The sequence below is a fragment of the Fringilla coelebs genome (genome assembly GCF_963513975.1).
Source record: "Fringilla coelebs genome assembly, chromosome: 17".
Taxonomy (NCBI): domain Eukaryota; kingdom Metazoa; phylum Chordata; class Aves; order Passeriformes; family Fringillidae; genus Fringilla; species Fringilla coelebs.
In genome coordinates this window covers 14,883,604-14,903,154 of record NC_140043.1, presented here as the reverse complement: position 1 = coordinate 14,903,154, position 19,551 = coordinate 14,883,604, and the positions used below count along the sequence as shown (strand labels likewise).

Sequence of the window (19,551 nt, the reverse complement as noted above, 5' to 3'; positions counted from 1 at the left end):
CTCCACAGTCAATATTTGCAGTGCTGCCTCTGGAGGCTTTGAGCATGAAGAGCCTGGGTCTCATTCCCTCCCAGCAGTGCAGGTTTGTGCAGCTCCTGCCCGTCAGAAAAAGGTTTCTTTCATTTCCAGGAGGCTGTGAGGGTGTTACCAGCCTGGAAACTGTGATGTGAACGTGGAAAGCTCTTTTTAGGAATGCTCTGGAGTGTTATTGATCCAGAGGCTCAGGTGTGGGGGTATGCTGTGAATTCTCACTCCAGTGCTGGGCAGACACCTCCCTGCCTCGTGTGCTGAGCTGTTCCTGACTGAGGCCTTTATACCTGGCTTTCCTACCCATAAAATGGCATAAATTGGTTGATTTTTCTAATTTCCCCCCTTGTTAAGCCAGCCATCAGCACGTTCCCTGGTTATCTTGTACAGTGTGGTCTGAGCCTTGCCTGGACCCTGCAGACACTGCAATGAATTGTGAGCACCTGTGGCTCTGTGCTCTCCTCCTCTGCAGCTTCACCACACTTCCAAGTGAGTTATCCCCCATTTATTGTTATTTTTGTGCCGAGGACAATAAAGCAGCAGGTGGAGAGAGCTGGGTTGAGTGCATTTGCAGGGTTTTATTGGACTTTGCACTGTCACTAAAACCACTTTTGTAGCCTTCAGCTCTGCCTCCTGCCCAGGACCTGGGGCTGTGCTGCTCGTGCCTCGTGGTGGGGCTGCTGCAGAGGCACCTGGTGGCCCTGACTGCTGGGTGGTTATCAGATTTATTGAGTGGTTATCACATGGGATGGAATGAAGTCAGCGTGATTTACCCTTCCCTTGGCACAGTGTGGAAATGATCCCTGTGTTTGCCACACCAGGGGATGATCAGAACCCTGGTTCTGAACTGAACTGCTGACTGGGTGGGTAATTATGTTTTAAATTGATATTATATTAAGAGGTTTGCTAATTTTTGATCGCTTTTGAATTGAGTGATTTGGGAAAAGTGCTATCAACAGCTGGAAAATCACATAGTGAATAATTTATTTGACAATAGCAAAAAAATAAAAGTCAAATAAATAATTCAGCAAATATTTCTCAACCAACACTACTGATGTCAAGCTCCAGAGATGGATCAATTTTTAAAAATAACTCTATTACATGATTAGTAGACTCATTTCTTGGTGATTTTTCTTGCTAGTTGGTTCACTTCATATGGTGATTCCCACAGAAAAATGACTTTTCAGTCTACCTATCCTGAATTTTTAATAGTAAGATGACACTGAATAAAGTTAAATTTTAATGTAGTGCTGTATGTATCACCTTCTCTTGATACATCAGTGGTGAGGAATGATCTTTGCTGTAGCACAGCGCTCCAGGTCCTACAGACATTGGGCTTCAGAATGCCCTCTCTGACCTTGGGATGGGCTGAGCCCCAAGTCTCACCTTCTTGTCTAAAAGATCTTAGTTTTCATTATTTGTGTGATGTGTAGAGGATGAGCTGTCAGTGTGCTGACAGCACGTGGGGTAGTACTGCACCATGCTATTGGGTTTGGGTTAATAAAGTTCCTGCTTTTTGGTGAACTCAGACATGTTCTTTTTGAGTGCCAGGGAGGGCTGAGGATCCTGCTGGCCTTGCCAGGCAGATCCCAGCCCTGGCTGGTGTGGGAGAGCAGAGCTGCCCGTGCTGAGCTCTCATTCTGGAGCTGAGCCAGCCCCAGGCACTGCCTTGCTTGTTGAAACTCCTGCTTCGGGGCAGTTCCTGCAGCATTTGATTTTTTTACCTTAAGTACCAGCTGTAGGAACAAAATAGTCCATGGAAAACCTGCAGTTGTTACTGCAGGTATAAAAGCTTTCTCCAAAAACAAGGTGGAAAATATTCATGATTGCACTCTAGCTTGGAAAGCAGAGGGAAAAGTCAATTGGATTGGATTCCTTAAATAAGAAATGTCTCTGCCTGTAAGGGTACTGTGGGAGTGTTAGCTGGTGGTACCTGGGAGAAGAACGTGACCCAGAGGAGCTGCCACAGCCTGCCAGCCCCAGGGGCTCCTTTGGCCAGCCCTGTGCCCCAGGCTGTGCCCAGCAGCCCGGCTCTCCCCTGGCACAGAGCAGAGTGTGCTGCAGAGCACACCTGCCCAGGCACCCTGGGCAGCAGGGCTGGATGCAGGTGCAGAGCAGCACGCAGGGAAACACAGGAAAAGAGCTGAAATGTGCTCGGGGCCTTCACAGCGTCTCACCTGGGGCAGGGCTGTGCGGTCCCTCCCGGGGCAGCGTCAGCAGAGCCGGGGACCTGAGCAGCAGCAAGGAGAGCCCCCCTGGATCAGCCCCAGACTCACAGAGGGCTCCTCCTGAAGGAGTCAGGGATTGGTCTGCAGGCTAATCTGGGTCTGCTGGCAGACAAAACTGGCGCTGGGAGACACAAGAAACAGTGGGAAGGATTCCCCTGGTGGATGAAAGGAATGAGAGAGCTTTGTCTTTACAAGCCAGCTGTGGGTCTGCTGAGAGGGGAGTTAGATACAGGGAGATGAGAAACAATGGGAAGAGCCATGGATTCCATAGAAATGATTGACACAAGGAGAAGAAAAGGGGGGTCATACATGAGAAGGGGTTTTGGCAGGTCTGCACCTCTCAAGTACCTCAGCCAGTGGGGGAAGAGAGAGGGAAGTGTGGCTGGGATAAAATTGGGGTAAAAAGGAGGCTCCATCCTCCAGAATTTTGAGAGAGCCATGGGAAATGCCCCGTGGGCTCTCCCTTTACTCGGATAAGGCTGCAGGACTCCTCTGACTCCTTTTTGGACTCCGGCCCCTGGTGTCTGTGGGTTCCTGTTCCTGGCACTGCCCCGGTGGTGCCAGCAGGACCCAGGGCTCCCCTTGCCCGTCCCTGCACTCCCCACGAGGCGCTGTCAGACCTGGCAGCAGAAGGGCTTTAGTGCAGCACAAGTGGCTGTTTATTCAGCAGAGATGTGATCTCTGTCTCCCCAGCAAATGTGGAGAGGAATGCAAATGTCCCTCCTGCCACAACAGTTTGACTCAGATGTAGAGGCTTCTTAAAACAAACAAAAAACCCTCGCAAATAAATGATTCTCTCTCCTGAAACCAGAGTTGTGGATATTTTTTAAGAATTCAGCAAAGACTAGACAGACAATCTTTTCTTGGTGAAAATAAACGAAAAGATTATCAGGATTCTCTCCTGGCTACTTTAAATATAGATGGGATATATATATATATATAAATATATTCCTTCTGGTACAGGAGATTTTTCACTCAGTGATTTCTTTTCTCTTAATATCTTCTAGTTTCCTCCTCCTTTTTTTCCCCACCCAAAATCTGTTTAGGTGTGAAGACAGTTTGTTACTGGGCTGCATGTTCCCAGGAGCACTGCAAAAATATGGATAAAATCCACTTTATTTAAAGACTTTGGCACTGCTGGGGATCTGCTGCTCTAGGGGAGTGGAAATGCAATGCCCATGTGCTCTAGGGGAGCTCTAGGGCTGGGGAGAGAAGGGAAGGAGGTACCAAAAAGCAAATATTCTGAAGGAAGGGCTGGTTCTCTAGTGATCCTTTGATTTCCTTTACACCTTCTGATTCTTGGTTAGGAAACAAGTCCTGTTCAGTGATGATATCAGGAGTAATGGCTTAAAATTCCAGAAGAGAGGAGCAGAGAAGGTTTGTAAAATCCTTTCAGTGAAATTGTTTACATTCTGGGAAAATACCATAGGAAAAGGTTTCTTTTTTCATTTTAAACAGAATCTGTTTAAACAGAAATGAAATGGTTTTTAAAAAATACAGAGCTTTGTTCCAACATGGCAGTGCTTTGGCTCTTCAGGCATTTAACCTGCATCTGCTGTGGGTTGATGTTGTTTCCTCCCACACAAGGAAGGAAACTTGGGGGTTTTGTCTGAATGACAGCATATGACCTTACTTTTACCCAAAAAATTAACTTCTGTCTGAAATGTCACCTTTTTTCCACTTTGTGGTGCATAAATCATCTCATCCCCTCTTTTTATGGGAAAGTAATTTTCAGTTTAATTTTCTCTCCCGTGTAATGGTTTTCACAAACCCCTTCAGGCCTGCTGGGGTCAGCTGTGCTGCTGCCACCCTTGTATCTGCTGGGAAGTTTTCCCAGTTATCCCTGGGAACGTTTCTCCCTTTCCTGAGCTCTGGCTGTGCAGTGTTTCAGGCCACAGACTCCTTTGGTGCCCTGCAGGAGATGTGCTGGCCACGTTTGTGGGGGTGTTGGAGAATAAAATTACCTTTTCTCTCCTCTGCTCTGCCCTAGGCTCTGTGTTCATTTCCTGTGCCACATCCTGGTTTGTGTATTCATGGCTTCAGGCTGCTCTGGTCCATTCCAGCCTGCTGGAGCCAGTGGTGGAGCTCGGTGCAGGTTTTGATGAGAACATTGCAGGGCTGATCTGGGGAGGTGCGGGAGGAGGCAGGAGCACAGAGACCACAGCAGCGTGGGATCCTTGACCTGAGAGCGCCGCCCACGTCCAGGAGCTGCTCCTGGGGTCACAACTCCCCCCTCCCAAGCAGGTGTGACATCCCCCTGAGCAGTGCCACTGAAGAAATGTGGGGTCAGCACTGGCCACGGGCCTCGGGCACAGCCCCTCTCAGAGATTGCCTGAGGATTCCTGAGCTGCTCCAGCACAGGGACTGGGGTAGGACCCTGCCCAGCCCAGGCTCTGCCAGGGGTTTCGAGGCAGTGCACTGCCCGTCCCTGCTCACACAATTAAGGTAACTGGGATCCGATGGTCACAGCTGCAGAAAGCAGCTTCTGATCCCACCTGGGTCTGCATGAAATGAGACTGCATTCAGTGCCAGTTTAGAAATCCTGCTCTTTTTTCCATGACATGAAGAAATGAGAAATTGAACACAATGTGTTCCATTTTGACTTGCTTTAAATTCATCCAGGAGGGAAAGAACGCAGTGCATCCACTGAAATACAAACCTTAAAGGTGATCAGACCAGGCTCTTCAAGAGGCATTGGGTAAAGCTCTCAATTCAGTCTCTGAGGATCTTGGGAAGAGTCCCAGTCTGGGACTGTTGTCATAAATGGTCTTCATAAAAGTGTATCCTTAGTTTCAGCTCTTTTCCCACATCAGCTGGGAAGCCTGCTGGGGTTTAGGTGCATTTTGGGATTCTCTAATCAGTTGCTGAAATGTTCCCTTTTTTCCAAGTTGCACTCTCCAGCAGAAATGCCTTGTGACACCTCAGTGCTGTGCCAGTCTGCCTCTCTTTGAGGATTATCCCACAGAAAGAAATTCTGCTCTTTCCTTTCCCCTCCACATGAACACTGAAGCTGGTTCAGCATGCAGTGCTTCAGGAGTAAAAGCATTCTCAGTGTCCCCTGGATTTGTGCACTGCTAAGAAATTCCACATTCCTCTGCAGCTTTACAGGAAATTGAGAATTTTCTTGTCTCTCTTGATGCCACTGGCCGAAGGAGCTCACCTTAACAATGCAGTCTTCACTGCCTTTCCATGCAGGAGCTGGTTTTATAGCAAACTGAACAGGAATTGCATCAATTCCCTTTCCAGTCTTCCCTCTTTGCATTTCTGCTGTATGGAATCCTCTGACACAGACACGGAACCCGAGGAGGGCCAGCTCCCAAAGCCCCCAGTGCCCCCACAATGTCACACCCAGTAAGGCTTTGCTCTTCTCGGGGGCTTTTCTCTCTAGGATCCTGGCAGGACTGGCTGATATTAAACAAGCCAGTTTTGTAACTCTCTCACAACAAGCTCCATTATCTGTAATTCCTGGTTTAGCAAAGGACAAAAGGAGCTTCCCACTGACACTCACAGCGAGGTAGCAGCATAGCCAAAAATTAATTCTGAGTTTTGCAGTCCTCTGCTCCCTACTGCCCTTGTTCATGGACCCCATCCCGAGCTTTGACCTTTCTTCCATGCCTGTCTTTTTAACAAACAGAAAATACTTTTGGTGCAGTGGTTTCCCCTTTCAAGCAGTGATTCCCCTTAGGTTTGTTCACGTGCTGCTTTACCAGGGAGGAAATGCAATGTGCTCATGAAAGGGGGGTCTGGGAGTCAGTTCAGGCTGTCCTTTCAGCCTCTGTTCTGCCTTTGATCTGGTTGTGTTTCCCCCCCTGTGAAATGGAGCAGTGCCCAGGGATCCAGTCACAAGGTGTTACTGAGCCACTTGAATGGGTGGGAAACAACCTGACATCTTAAGACAAGTACAAATTATTAATTCACTGTTAAATCCATCATCCCACCAAATCCTCTCTTTGAAGGAGCCTTAATCCAAGGTTTTATTAATATAAAAGCAATTATATTCCTGGCTTATCAGTGATGTGAATGAACATTTCATTCCTCTCTTTGCTGCAGTGCCGAGGGTCCTTCCTCTGAAATCATGCAGATTGATTTTGAAATTGAAGAGCTGACTGACCTACCTGAGACCCAGCTCATCACCTGGCAGGTGGAATATCCTGGAGACACCACATCAGACCTGGGAATCTCCAAGATCTACGTGAGCCAGAAGGACCTGGTAGGAGTCCTCCCTTTGGCTATGGTAAGGACCTGTTTGGCATTCTGCAGGGCTTGAGCCCACCACAGCTGGGAGGGGAGGGAGGGACCGAGGGAAACACCTTGAGAGTCAGGTCCTGCTTGGGAGGGGAGAGCACAGCTCCCCCTGGGAGGCCAGCTCCTGCTCTGGGGCCGGTGCAGTGGTTTTTGGGGGCAGAAGCTGAGTTGGGGGCATTTCCCCTGCTCAGAAGGTTTTTGGGGGCAGAAGCTGAGTTGGGGGCATTTCCCCTGCTCAGGTTTTTGGGGGCAGAAGCTGAGTTGGGGGCATTTCCCCTGCTCAGAAGGTTTTTGGGGGCAGAAGCTGAGTTGGGGGCATTTCCCCTGCTCAGGTTTTTGGGGGCAGAAGCTGAGTTGGGGGCATTTCCCCTGCTCAGGTTTTTGGGGGCAGAAGCTGAGTTGGGGGCATTTCCCCTGCTCAGGTTTTTGGGGGCAGAGGCTGAGTTGGGGGCATTTCCCCTGCTCAGAAGGTTTTTGGGGGCAGAAGCTGAGTTGGGGGCATTTCCCCTGCTCAGGTTTTTGGGGGCAGAAGCTGAGTTGGGGGCATTTCCCCTGCTCAGAAGGTTTTTGGGGGCAGAAGCTGAGTTGGGGGCATTTCCCCTGCTCCTGTGGGTGCAGCACGAGGTGTGCTTGGGCCCTCCTCCATCGTGGTGCATCTCTGACCTGAGTGCTCTTACCTTGGCCTGGGCTTCCTGAGAGACAGGATTTCCACATCTGAATTTGGACTCCATGTCCATTTGAGAGTGAGAAAAGAAATAAAAGTAACGGCGTGAGCTCTGATTAGTTTGGATTAGCTGGGGAGCACAAAATGCAGTACGTGGCCAACTGTCTGTTCTACAGAAGTGCATTCAAACAGGTACCCCATGGGCACAGTGAAAACCACAGGACTTGGACATGGCCTGATCCTTTAGCCTTGTTTTTACCTAAAAAATGCCTGCTAGATACCCACGTTTCAAGTACAATCAGAAGTTTGTGCATTTCCTCTTCTGTCGCTTTCACATTTCTGTGTTGTTGGAGATGAAGCCTGCCTGTGTAAGGTCTGGCTGTGCCTCATTTCTGTTCTTAGGCAATCTGTTAGAAAATATTGACACATTATTATTTAGTGCTGCAAGAAAACCAAAAATCAATCTCAAAGCATTTAAAAAACTGTAACCTGGATGTTTGCCTGGTGATAGCAAGTTAATTATGCCATTACTGAAGACTGAAGGTGTTCTCTGCACTTTCAGACTCCCAGAACTGCTGCTCTTGTTATTTGTATTTACCAACTTCAGCTCCTCAGTGCTGTGGTTCTTTATTTAACCAAACCCACGTTTTCTCCCTGGTGCCTTCATTGCCAGGGTGTGTCTCACAGCTGAACCTGGGGCTGGCTCACAAGTGAGGGTTGTGTCACCCCTCTGCCTGGCTGCTTCCTCCTGCTGGGCCCTGGGAGGCTCTGCTGCTGTGTTGGGAAGGGAAGAGGCTTTCAGGGACTCACAGAATGTCCTGGGCTGGGGCAGCAGGTGCAGCTCTGCTGTCAGTGCAGGCACACGAGTTCTGGTTGAGGGTTTAGGCTGTGGAACGATCAGACTGATGTCATGTGAGATGCTGGGGTTTCTGTTCTCTCCATACATAATTGAAAAGATAAAAGGTTTCCTCCCCAGTGGTCCCAGTGGTGGCAGGAAAGCAGAGATCTCCTCAGGTGTGCCCACGAGCCCTGATTGCTTTATTATCAAGTGATATAGTGGCAAAATATAGCTCCTGAGAACAAAAACAGCTTCTGCTGGCAGCTGCTACAAATCAGCTCACTCTCTTAATTTCCATTAAAGATGAAGAAAAGCCCATTTTGCAGCAGCACAGAGCTGTGTGCTCAAAGGTCACATGCAGCCTGTAAAGCTGTCAGGGGATGGCATTTGCAAGGCAACAGGTGTGGGGATGGTGGGGAGGAGAGAAGCAAAGACAAATGGCAGCAGTCCCTGCATCCCTGACAGGCTGGGAACAGAAACACCTTCTCTGCACTGGGGTGCCAGGGAGGGGCTCAGGGTATTCCCAGCCTCCAGATCTCTGTCCTGCTTCACTTTGTGCTGAGGCAGTGATGATTCACGTGCAGCCCTTTGGGCATCCAACTTTGATTGGTTTGATACTTCAGTTTTCCCTGAGGTCCTTGCAAAGCATTTGCAAATTAAAGTAAATTAAAAAAAAATTCTCCTCTTCCATTTAGAAAGAAGCACAATGAAAATAATGTGTTTTGTTATTTCTCTGGTTTTGGAGACAGGAATAATTTGGGTTGGTTTTTTACTGGTCTTTATAGCAGAACATGTAATTTCATGTATGCCATTGTTTCAACCTGCTCCTGATGTTCTTTTTAAAACTTGAATGAATGCGTTGACAGCAATTAAACTGTTCTACTACTGTCAGCATGAGAGGCTGTATAAGCAGACCAGGTAAATAAATAAAACCGGTTGTGGCAGTAAAGAGGCTATTTATTATAAAGGAAACTTTATTTGTACTACAATTATTTCTAATAATTACAGGGATCAGCTGTCATGGCAGTGGCTGGTTCTGATGGATTTTATACACACCCAGGCTATTAATGCCTTAATAAATACATGTACCTGATGTATTTCATTGGTGAATAGTGCTGTTCATGTTCTGCTGCAGACTGGGGGGGCACTCAGGCTCGGCTACCAGAACTCCCAGTGGGCTGCTGCAGCCTCCTCTCCTCAGCCACCCTCTGAGCTGACAATCAGGGTGCTTTGGGGTGACATCTGAGCTTTTCTGAGAGGTGAGTCTCCCCTTGGCAGGGTTGTAGAGGATCAGATTGATTTGGGGGATCTGCCTTGGCTGGGAGCAGCCTGAGCTCTGCCTGGCAGCTGAGCAGTGCAGGATCACGTCAGCCAAACCCTCTGTCCCACTCAAATTCAATGAGGGAATATTCCTAAAGACTTCCACTGACAGCTTTATGAAAAAGAAAGAGATGTCTAGAGAGTAGATAAAAGCTTTTACCTTCCTAATTCATAGCTTTTAAATTGCAATTACAGTATTCGGCAAGTTTTCAAATATTTAATTAAAGTGTTACCCAGTGCTGAAAAGGAGCCTTTTTAAATCAAAATGATTAGTGAATCACAGAAGAAATCTACTCCTAAGAAAGGGAAGCTGTTGGATCACTGTGATATTGCCAGCAACCATTTTCTTTTCAGAAATATATCCTATTGCTCCCTGAAATTAGATAGGTCAAGGACTTCAGATTTCACACCATAAACCAGACTTGATTCTCCCAGTAAAGCCTCAGCACCCACCAGATCTGGGTTTGAGTCACCTTTCCTGGAAGCAGACATCCCAGATGATGTCAGAATAGCAGATAATGTCTCTTGCCATTGTGGTCCAAGCGTTTGTGTCCTGGCACTGGTTTGTTCTCTGTCTCAGGAGATGCATGCCAGGGTTTGGTTCTGTTTCCTGGGGCTTTGTAGGGTTGGTCCTGGCTCTTCTCTTCAATGGCTCATTGTGACTCGGTTACATCCAGATTTTCCAGACTGGAGACCTCTTCCCTGATGGCTGAAATTCTGACTCTCAGTCCAGTTCCCATGATGAAACTTCTCACTGTGACAGCATTTAATTCCATTTCTCTTTCCTGAATCCTTGGGTTTATCTGTTGCTTCTGTTTAATAGTTCAAACTTGTGTATTGACAGTGCCTCCCACCTGATACTGTCTGCAAATTTGAGCAGTAGTCTGTTCCAGGGTCAGCACTGACAGCAGTAAAACCACTGATTTTTCCTGGACTGTTTCTGGGCTGTTGTATCAGTCTGATTCTGGAATATTTCTGTGGCAGTCCAGAGGAACAGATTGTCTCACTGGCTGTGGCTCTCCCAGCTTTGCCTGGATCCAGAAACCTCCCTTATGGATTGGTTCTCGTGCTCAGGCACCTTCCACTGCAAGGGCTTTGTGTTGCAGAGCTTGTTAATCAATCTTTGTGCAGTGTGGGAGTCAGATCAGATTCTGTGTCACATCCTGGTAACTGCAGTCAGCCCGTGCAGCTGATGGGGGAAAGTGTTTCATGAACATGGGACAATCTGTGCTGCTTCAGGGATCTGAATCTTGAATCTTGAATCACAGGGATCTGAAGCTACAGGACATTCTTCCTGTATGTGGATGTTAAATATTCAGGCTTTTTCAGAGCTTGTGGCCTTGGCACCTCTCTGTACCCCAGTGATGGACCAGGCCCTGGGCAGTGCCCTGCGGTGTGGCAGTTCTGTGTTCAACAGGTGAGCATCCTTGCAGTGGGGCTGATTTCAGGGCTCGTTTTCCTTGCAGAGGGGCTGATTTCAGGGCTCGTTTTCCTTGCAGTAGGGCTGATTTCAGGGCTCATTTTCTTTGCAGAGGGGCTGATTTCAGGGCTCATTTCCAGCTGGAGCTGTCTGGAAATACAGCTTGGTTTGGGTTCAGCTCTTTGCTTTGTGTGCAGAGGGTGCAATGAGGAATGCAGGCACTGGGCAGTGGAGCACACCCCATCTCCAGTCAGCAAATGCCGCCTTCTTTGGGTTTTCCTTGCAGAATTAACGCCCCCCCTGGGGTCCCTAACCTTTGCAGTGGCAGGCAGCAGCTCTCCCCCTGCCCAGTCAGACTTTGTGTGGCTGTGTGGGGCAGGCACTGAAGGAATACCTGCTCACTGCAGCCCCACACACCCGTGTGTGGGGCAGATCTCCTTCAGTCCAGTCCTTTCTCTGCACCCTCAGCACAGCTGATGGAAGGGCATCCTGGGGAAGTCGTTGCTGAGGACGGGAGGTTGGAAATGTCAGGTTTGTCCCTGGAGCTGCAGTGGGACTGAGTGATGCTGTGATCACCTGGAACAGCAGCCAGCAGCAGCCTGGCTCTGTCAGAGGGCAGTGAGTGATGAGGGCTGGGGCTGCCTGCTGGCACAGCTGCTGACCACCCACTTTGATGTGGGACCTGGAAACGGGGCTCCCCAGAGGAGCAGGAACAAGCACGAGGGTATTTTCCTTAGGAATTAAAGCCTAAGAAAAATGGCTTTGTGTAAGAGCTGTTCTTTCTGAAGTGTGAGTTACATGTGTTTTCCTTGATTAGACTGAACAGGGTTTGAGACAAGCCCAATCCTTCACCCTGACAATCTCTGTGTTGCTCTGGAGCTGTGAAATGTGGAAGGACCAGGAAAACATGGCAGATGTGAATTTAGAGCAGGTTTCACCAGAACCTGTCCCTCCTTTGGACACAAGATTTAGAGTGCTGGCATGTTTTCACACTGCTGTAAAACCACTGTTTTCACAAATGTTCTGAGTTTAAAACAAATAATTTGGTGGTGAATTGAGTTTTCAGAATGATGGTCTTGTAATTATTTTATAATTTGATCATTTTTGTGGAGCTAATTTCAGCCAGCTGAAAGGGACCTCCTTTTGAGCAGTAGAGTGCTCCAGCTGTGGAGAGCAGCAGGGCTCCAGCTGTGTGCTCCAGCTGTGGGGCTCCAGCTGTGGGGAGCAGCAGGGCTCCAGCTGTGTGCTCCAGCTGTGGGGAGCAGCAGGGCTCCAGCTGTGGGCTCCAGCTGTGGGGAGCAGCAGGGCTCCAGCTGTGGGCTCCAGCTGTGGGCTCCAGCTGTGGGGAGCAACAGGGCTCCAGCTGGGGGGCTCCAGCTGGGGGGCTCCAGCTGGGGGGCTCCAGCTGTGGGCTCCAGCTGTGGGGAGCAGCAGGGCTCCAGCTGGGTACTCCAGCTGTGTCCTCCAGCTGTGGGGAGCAGCAGGGCTCCAGCTGTGAGCTCCAGCTGTGAGCTCCAGCTGTGAGCTCCAGCTGTGGGGAGCAGCAGGGCTCCAGCTGTGGGCTCCAGCTGTGGGGCTCCAGCTGTGGGCTCCAGCTGTGGGGCTCCAGCTGTGTGCTCCAGCTGTGAGCTCCAGCTGTGAGCTCCAGCTGTGGGGAGCAGCAGGGCTCCAGCTGTGGGGCTCCAGCTGTGTGCTCCAGCTCAGCCCAGCTGGGCTCAGCTCAGCCCAGCTCCCCGGCTCTCAGGCGTTGCCTGCCCAGCCTGGGCCAGCCCAGCTTGGTGGCCCTGGCCTGGCCCCAGAGCAGCCGTGTCCTTGGCTGGGGCTCTGCCCTCCCTTGGCCTCCCACCTCTTAGCTGGCGTGCTTATGGAAGGATTGTTCCCTTTGGCATAGTGAAGGGAGGCTGCTTTAATTGCTTCCCTTCAGATCGGTGATTTGAATGAAGCACTGCTGAAGAGAAGCAGAGCATTTCTCCCTGCTGAAACAGATCATCACCACTGTGCTGCTGCTGGAGCAGACCAGGCTGGCATCTCTCTTTGCAGCTTCTTGACGTTATTTTTAGGTGTTCTTCCTAATTTTGAGGTACAGTTTGGGGGCCGGAGGCTGCCTTTTTTTTTTTCCCTTTCCCTTTTTTTTTTTCTCCTGGGGATTTAAGGTTTTGAAATTATTTATTTACGAGCCATGAAAATCTCCCCAAAATGGATTTTAACAAGTGTGTAATTGGATAATTTGACAACTGGTAAGCTGAAGCCCCAGAGATCAGGAATTACACTTCACCACAGAATAGTGGTTCTTCTTGTAGAATTAATTAGATTTCCTCTAGATTACAAGTAGTAAGAAGAGTAGTCAATTAGGAGAATTATTCCCTGACTTTTCCATCCTTCTTCAAGCCAGAGGTTTTAAGAATTCCTTTTCCTTTGTGAGATGTTCTCAGAGGCAGAATGCCAGTCAGAGGACGAGGGCCAGTGGATTGAGCAGGAATTCTGGCTGAGCACTGAGCACAGGAATTGAGACTGAGCACAGGGTGTTTTTAGGGGCTCCCAGGTGTTTTCAGGAGCAGCAGCACAAGCACAGGAATTGAGGCTGAGCACAGGGGAGTCTTTAGGGGCTCCCAGGTGCTGACAGGAGCAGCAGCACAAGCACAGGGCCTCCAGAGCCTGGTCCTGCTCCCCTTGCAGAAGGGGCAGTAGATGTGACACAGAGATGTGCCCAGAGGGAGAGCACATGGACCCAAAGCACCCAGGGTGAAGATCTGAGGATTTAATGTTTCCTGAATGCAGAGAAGATAGATTTGGTAACAGCACATCTGTTTCACTTCCCTTGTGACCTTCAGAGAAGGGATGAGGAAAAAGTGAAACAGGAAATCTGCACAGCTGAGATTTTGGAATACCTAATGTTGCTTTATAATCACTGATGTCATTTCTAATTGTGAGGAGAATACAAAAAACCCAACAACACCAAAATGGGGAAAGTGCTCATTTAAAAAAGCTTGACATTTAAAGAGACTAAATTATAGGCATATAAGAAATGTAAATGTTAAAAAAAAAAGTCTGGTTCTTTTTCATACCACTTACTCGTAGTTCTATCATAAAATCACAGAATCACTACCCTGGAGTGGGATTCTGCAAAATTACTCCCCTGGAGACACAGCAGTTACAGTTCAAAGTGACTTTGCCTGCACTGCTAAACTTCTATTTCCTACACCCATCAGCTCCAAACAGAGGGAACATCAATATTGAAACCACTCTAGACCTGGCCTGAAAATCGGTCCTGACCATTTGAAAATAACTTGCTGGACTTCCAAATGTTCCAACTGGCTGTAAACCCCAATAATTTTTATGTTATATAGAAATATGAAGCTTCCTTAGTTCAATAAAGAAAGACAATACACTGAGTGTATGTGATGAGACTTTCCATTGTAATTCAGGGTAAAAATTCCAAATTCTGGTTGTAGTATTTGTGAGGCAAACCAGCTTTGAATTTAAAAATAATTCTCCCTGTTTCAGTGAAATGAAGGTGTGTTGTTTTCATATGTGTATTTTCTCTTTGATCTTAAAAAGATGTCAGAAAATGGAATTAAGTTTCCTTGTCAGAACTGGGTACAATCTAATATATGTATATAGCTCTTTGCTGATAAGGTGATAACAGGAACCACAAAAAAAGTGAAAAGCTTAGACATGAGGGGGAAAACAAAGCATTTCAACATTTAAAACAGAGAAGAAAAAAGCTGAACATATGTAAAAATATGTAAAAGTATACATCTAATTTAGTGCTAAAGAGGAGCAGAAAAGAACAGATCTGTGCTGCAGCTGGCATCCAAGGAAGCCCAGCTCTCCTTCTGTGGGGATTGGTTGGGCAGATGCAGGAAAAGCCAGTGTCAGATTTTACAGGTTATGGATGTGTTTTCTGTTCTGTGGTCTGTCAAGTGAGTTATGAATTTCTTATTGTGAAAAACTGAAATGTTTCAGACTTGGCTTTCTGAAGCGATTCTGAGCTGTGTCTCAGCTTCTATAGCGTGGGGGGGAAGTTCTCAGGAGGAGGAAAAGTCCAGTTCCAGTGATCTCCATTTCTGGTTTCCCTTGTCCATACTGAAGTGGGAAGAATATAAAGAATGAGGAAGTGTGGTGTTGGTGTTTGGCCAGAACAGGAATGGGCTGTTCTGTGAGTTTGAAGATGGCTCCTTTCCTTGCTCCTGCTTTCCTTCCCTCTCTCCAGAGCCCTGTTAAATGCTGCTCGTGGTGAGGAGAGGCTGATTTAAACGTGTCACTGATGAGCAGTGGCCACAGCAGCAGAATCATGCTGAGAGTCAGACAGGAGCAGGCTGGAGGGGCAGAGAGAGCCTGCCTGCTCAGGTTTGCAAGGGGGCTTGAAGCAGCAGTCAGGACGCTGTGGTTATGAGAGTGCTGAACAGGATTCTGAGCAATAAACTCACCTGTGGGGGGGGAAAGCCAAAACCCTCAGTATGTGACAGCAGTCCAGCTGTCCCTCACTGCCTGCACAGCAATGGGGTGATGTCCAGCCTGGCAGCTCCCTGTGCCTTGCTGTTAGGAGCTGCCTGTGCTCAGAGGTGCCCATGGCCCTGCCTAGCCCCAGGGCTGCTCTGTGCCCTGCTGCTCTCCTTGCTGGGACAGGGACAGGGGCAGGCATCTCACCTCTTCAGTAGGAGCATCTGCCACCTTACCCTCTCCTGGTGACATTTCTACTTAAAAAGTAAGGTATGGAATGAGGAAGGGTTTCCAGGTGGAAGAAGTGATTCTTCTTCCAGGATTTGTCACAGGTTCTGGACAGACCAATTACATAACAAACCCTGGCAGAGAAGGGCACTGATATGGAAACACATCTTGGGAACATTAGGTACAGAGTCAGAGAAGGGACTGGTAATTCCTGCTCTGACTCTGGCTCTCCACATGTGCCTGAGTAATTCTGGCACAGCAAAGGGGTTTCCAAGCCCAGCTGACCCTCTGTACATCCCCTCCTCACTGGTGTCAGGGCACTGGGGGTGCTGGCTCCTCTCTTCTGTAGCAGCACAGGTTTTACTCAAATAACCTTTGTCAGACAGTTTGAGTCCCCCCAGCAGAAATTTCACAAAGGCCGAGAATGAGAGAAGAATTTGGATGCTCTGATAAACTGAACACACTAATTATCTTCCCTTCATACCTGTCTTCCCAGTGCCCTCTGCTGGGAGGTTCATCCAGCCTTCCCCTGGATGGAATTTGATCACACCTCAGCCTCTGCCCTCCACCTGTGAACATCTTCGTGGTAACCTTTATGTGCTTTGCAGCATCCCTGGCAGAGGAAAGGGTGCCCAGTCATGCCCTTTCCAAAGTCACCACTTCCCCTAGAAAAGGGCGTTTGTAACATTGCTTTAGTGGTGCTGATTGGGGCACAGGAAGGACATGGGGTGGTGGGGAGGAAAAGGAGGGCTGGGAATGCAGCAGCAGCTGAGGTGTGTTCTGTAAGCAGAGTGGCATTTAGAAATACCTGCCAGTGGACTCTTATCTCCTCTGTCTTTCATTTTTATCTTAAATGGATCCAATCAAGAGTTGCTTCATGGACAAATAGCTGGAAGAAAGCATTGAACTTGGTTCCTGGTTTTCCAAGTCTTTATGCTAAGAAGCACTGAAGAACAGTGTGTAAGTGCTTCGAGGTACTTACAGACTAATGTGAAATTTATTTCCTACAGGAGCCCAGCCTGGGACTGCTCCCCCTCCCTCCAAATCCCACTGTGGGAGGGCCTGCAGTGAGTTCCACATTCCTCTGTCCTGTCAGGGCCAAGCATCACTTCCAAAATCTGTGCCTGCTTTGTTGGATGGATGGAAGGGGCTTTCTGTGATTCTGGGGAACATCTGGACCTTGGCTGGACCAGGATGGGGACCCCCAAACCCACGGGAGGGGTCAGAGCAGCAGCTTTGCTTTGGGCTGCAGTTTGATGTTTCACTGCAGGCATCTGACAAATAACTTCAAATGTCAACCTGTGAAAAACCCCTGTGGGAAACAAGTGTTAGTCCAGCTGCTCCTGAAGGGAGCATTTTACCATTTTACCTGTCACTGTGGCCGTGGAGGCAGTGAGAGAACACTGTTAATGGCTCTGATTGGTTTCATTTGAAGAAAGACTGATCTCTCTGTGGCCAAAAAGCAGCTTTTGGTTGGTTGTTTCTTTTATGTGTGTCTGATTCTCTTCCCACATCCATTCTCTGCCTTCTGGTTGGAACTCGGGAGGGAGAGGCAAAGTGAACCTTTCCCACCTTGCTTGCATAAACGTTCAGATTTGTTGGAGAAGTCCTCAGCATTGAGCAAATGGAATTATTTGTGGCAGGAGAGGAGCACAGGAATATGTGACTAAACTTCTTTATGGCTGCAGGAATTACTTGCAGCTGCCCTCATGTACGCTGTTCACAAGGCAGTTGACAAAAGGATTGATTTTCAGAATTCACTGGAAAGAAAGGAAAATAAGCTTATTAATAAAGGTGTGAGTACAAGAGCTCTGAGTCACAGGCCTGTTGGCTTGTTCTTCCTGAGCAGGCTCCCAGCACATCAGCAGCTCCTCTTGGAAGCACTCGAGACAGAATCACTCCTGTTGCAGAAGTGTTCATGTGAAGAGATTGATGCCCTACTTCTGCCCTGGATATCAGTGTAGAAGTGTATGAGAAGATCATCAGGTGATCCTCAAAATGATTTTAAAGGATTGAAGTTGATTATTTTTGTTCATGTGGGACTGTCATTTGTATTGTTTCTGGCTAGAGGCCTTCCATAGAAAACATGAACTGAGCTTCACAGGGCTCTGTATATTTGCTGGTTTATTTACTATTCCTAGGACTAAACCAGTAGCATTTAATATTTTCCCGCATGTCTGCAAAGCACAAAACCTTTAATGCAGCCTTGGTGTGTGAAAGATTCCCTTCTGAGTCACATCTAAAGGGGAGAGGGAGCGTCAGGAGGGGAAAGGGAGGGCCAGCTATTAGTTTAATGCAGGTTTATTTTGAGAAAAGGGAATAAAGAGAAACTCATCCATCTGTACATATGAGTTATACCTTGGTAGCTCTGTGTGTAATTGCTCAGCAGAGGCAGGGCTGGTGCTTTGTTGTTGGTGCAGATCCTCTGTTCACCGGGGCAGGGTTTGATACACCCTCAGGAGATTGAGTTTTACTGCTCCTGCCTCAGCAAAGAGGCAAGCTAAATATCTCAGCTTGTGGATATTGCTATTGATTTGCAGACTATTTCTTCTCATTTTCTTAAAAATGTGGGTTTTCAGGTGCATTTCCAGTTACCAAGCAGATGCTAGTGCAATTGTCATTTCTGTGCTCAGCCCTGGGGGAGGTGTCAGTGCTGGCAGTCAGCCCTGGCATGGATGGGCTGGGATCAGCCCCTTGGGGATCAGGTTCCTGCAGGAGCTCTTGGGGGTGTCCTAGAGGGCTGCATTTGGCTGCCCAGGATTTGGGCAGGGCTCAGGCCAGCAGCCAGGGCTGCTTGGCACAGTCAGCAGTGAGTGCTCACTCACACTGCCGGCTCCAGAGGGCACGGGCTGAGACCTGGAACCATCCTGGCTGCTTCCATACAGCCCTCTCTGCATCTTCCTCTGAGAAAGCAGAGATGAACCTGGGCCACCTGCTCTGGAGCATCGCTGGAGAATGGATGGGAGCAGTGAGGGCATGAGAAATCCCTTCCCAGAGGGGTCAGTGCAGCCCCTGCTCTGCTGGGACATGAGAAATCCCTTCCCAGAGGGGTCAGTGCAGCCCCTGCCCTGCTGGGCACAAGAAATCCCTTCCCAGAGGGGTCAGTGCAGCCCCTGCCCTGCTGGGACATGAGAAATCCCTTCCCAGAGGGGTCAGTGCAGCCCCTGCCCTGCTGGGACATGAGAAATCCCTTCCCAGAGGGGTCAGTACAGCCCCTGCCCTGCTGGGACATGAGAAATCCCTTCCCAGAGGGGTCAGTGCAGCCCCTGCTCTGCTGGGACATGAGAAATCCCTTCCCAGAGGGGTCAGTGCAGCCCCTGCTCTGCTGGGACATGAGAAATCCCTTCCCAGAGGGGTCAGTGCAGCCCCTGCCCTGCTGGGACATGAGAAATCCCTTCCCAGAGGGGTCAGTGCAGCCCCTGCCCTGCTGGGACACGAGAAATCCCTTCCCAGAGGGGTCAGTGCAGCCCCTGCTCTGCTGGGACATGAGAAATCCCTTCCCAGAGGGGTCAGTGCAGCCCCTGCCCTGCTGGGGCACAAGAAATCCCTTCCCAGAGGGGTCAGTGCAGCCCCTGCCCTGCTGGGGCACAAGAAATCCCTTCCCAGAGGGGTCAGTGCAGCCCCTGCCCTGCTGGGACATGAGAAATCCCTTCCCAGAGGGGTCAGTGCAGCCCCTGCCCTGCTGGGGCACCTCAGGGAGAGGCAGCCCCCCACAGCCCCATTTCTGCAGGCAGAGGGGGAAATGCCCACTGCAGAGCCTGCCCGAGGGCACAGGGCCCCCCAAACACTGATGAGCCTGTGCCAGGGCTGGGTGCCACATCCTGTGAAAATCCATCCCTTTGGACCCCATCCTGCCCTTGAACATGCACACTGAATTTCCACTGGCCTTGGTAGGCTGGGCATGATCACACTGGGGAGAGGAATTTCATCCTTAGTTTTTCCTTTCTTTTCTGCAGCTTCCTGCAGGTTTTTGGTTTCCCTTGGTTTAAGTAATCAAAGCATCCCTGCCTTGCTGCATTAAAAGGAATTTTCTTGAGACCATTTACTGCTTAGTTTAAAATTATTATTCTTGAAAATCAATTAAATGAGGTGTCTACCGTAATGAAATAAAAATTTTTGCTTTATTCACCATGTATTT

At 48.9% G+C, this 19,551-nt stretch overlaps 1 protein-coding gene across 1 annotated transcript in view; it reads left to right on the top strand.

The window, feature by feature from the left end:
- TMEM132D (transmembrane protein 132D) overlaps window positions 1–19,551 on the top strand; it is a gene marked incomplete at both ends in the record, with an annotated part of 185,095 nt that overhangs the window by 108,138 nt on the left and 57,406 nt on the right. The window contains one exon of the mRNA XM_084217210.1: window positions 6,306–6,489. Coding sequence (XP_084073336.1) covers window positions 6,306–6,489 — 184 coding nt within the window. The remainder of the gene's footprint in view (window positions 1–6,305; window positions 6,490–19,551) is intronic.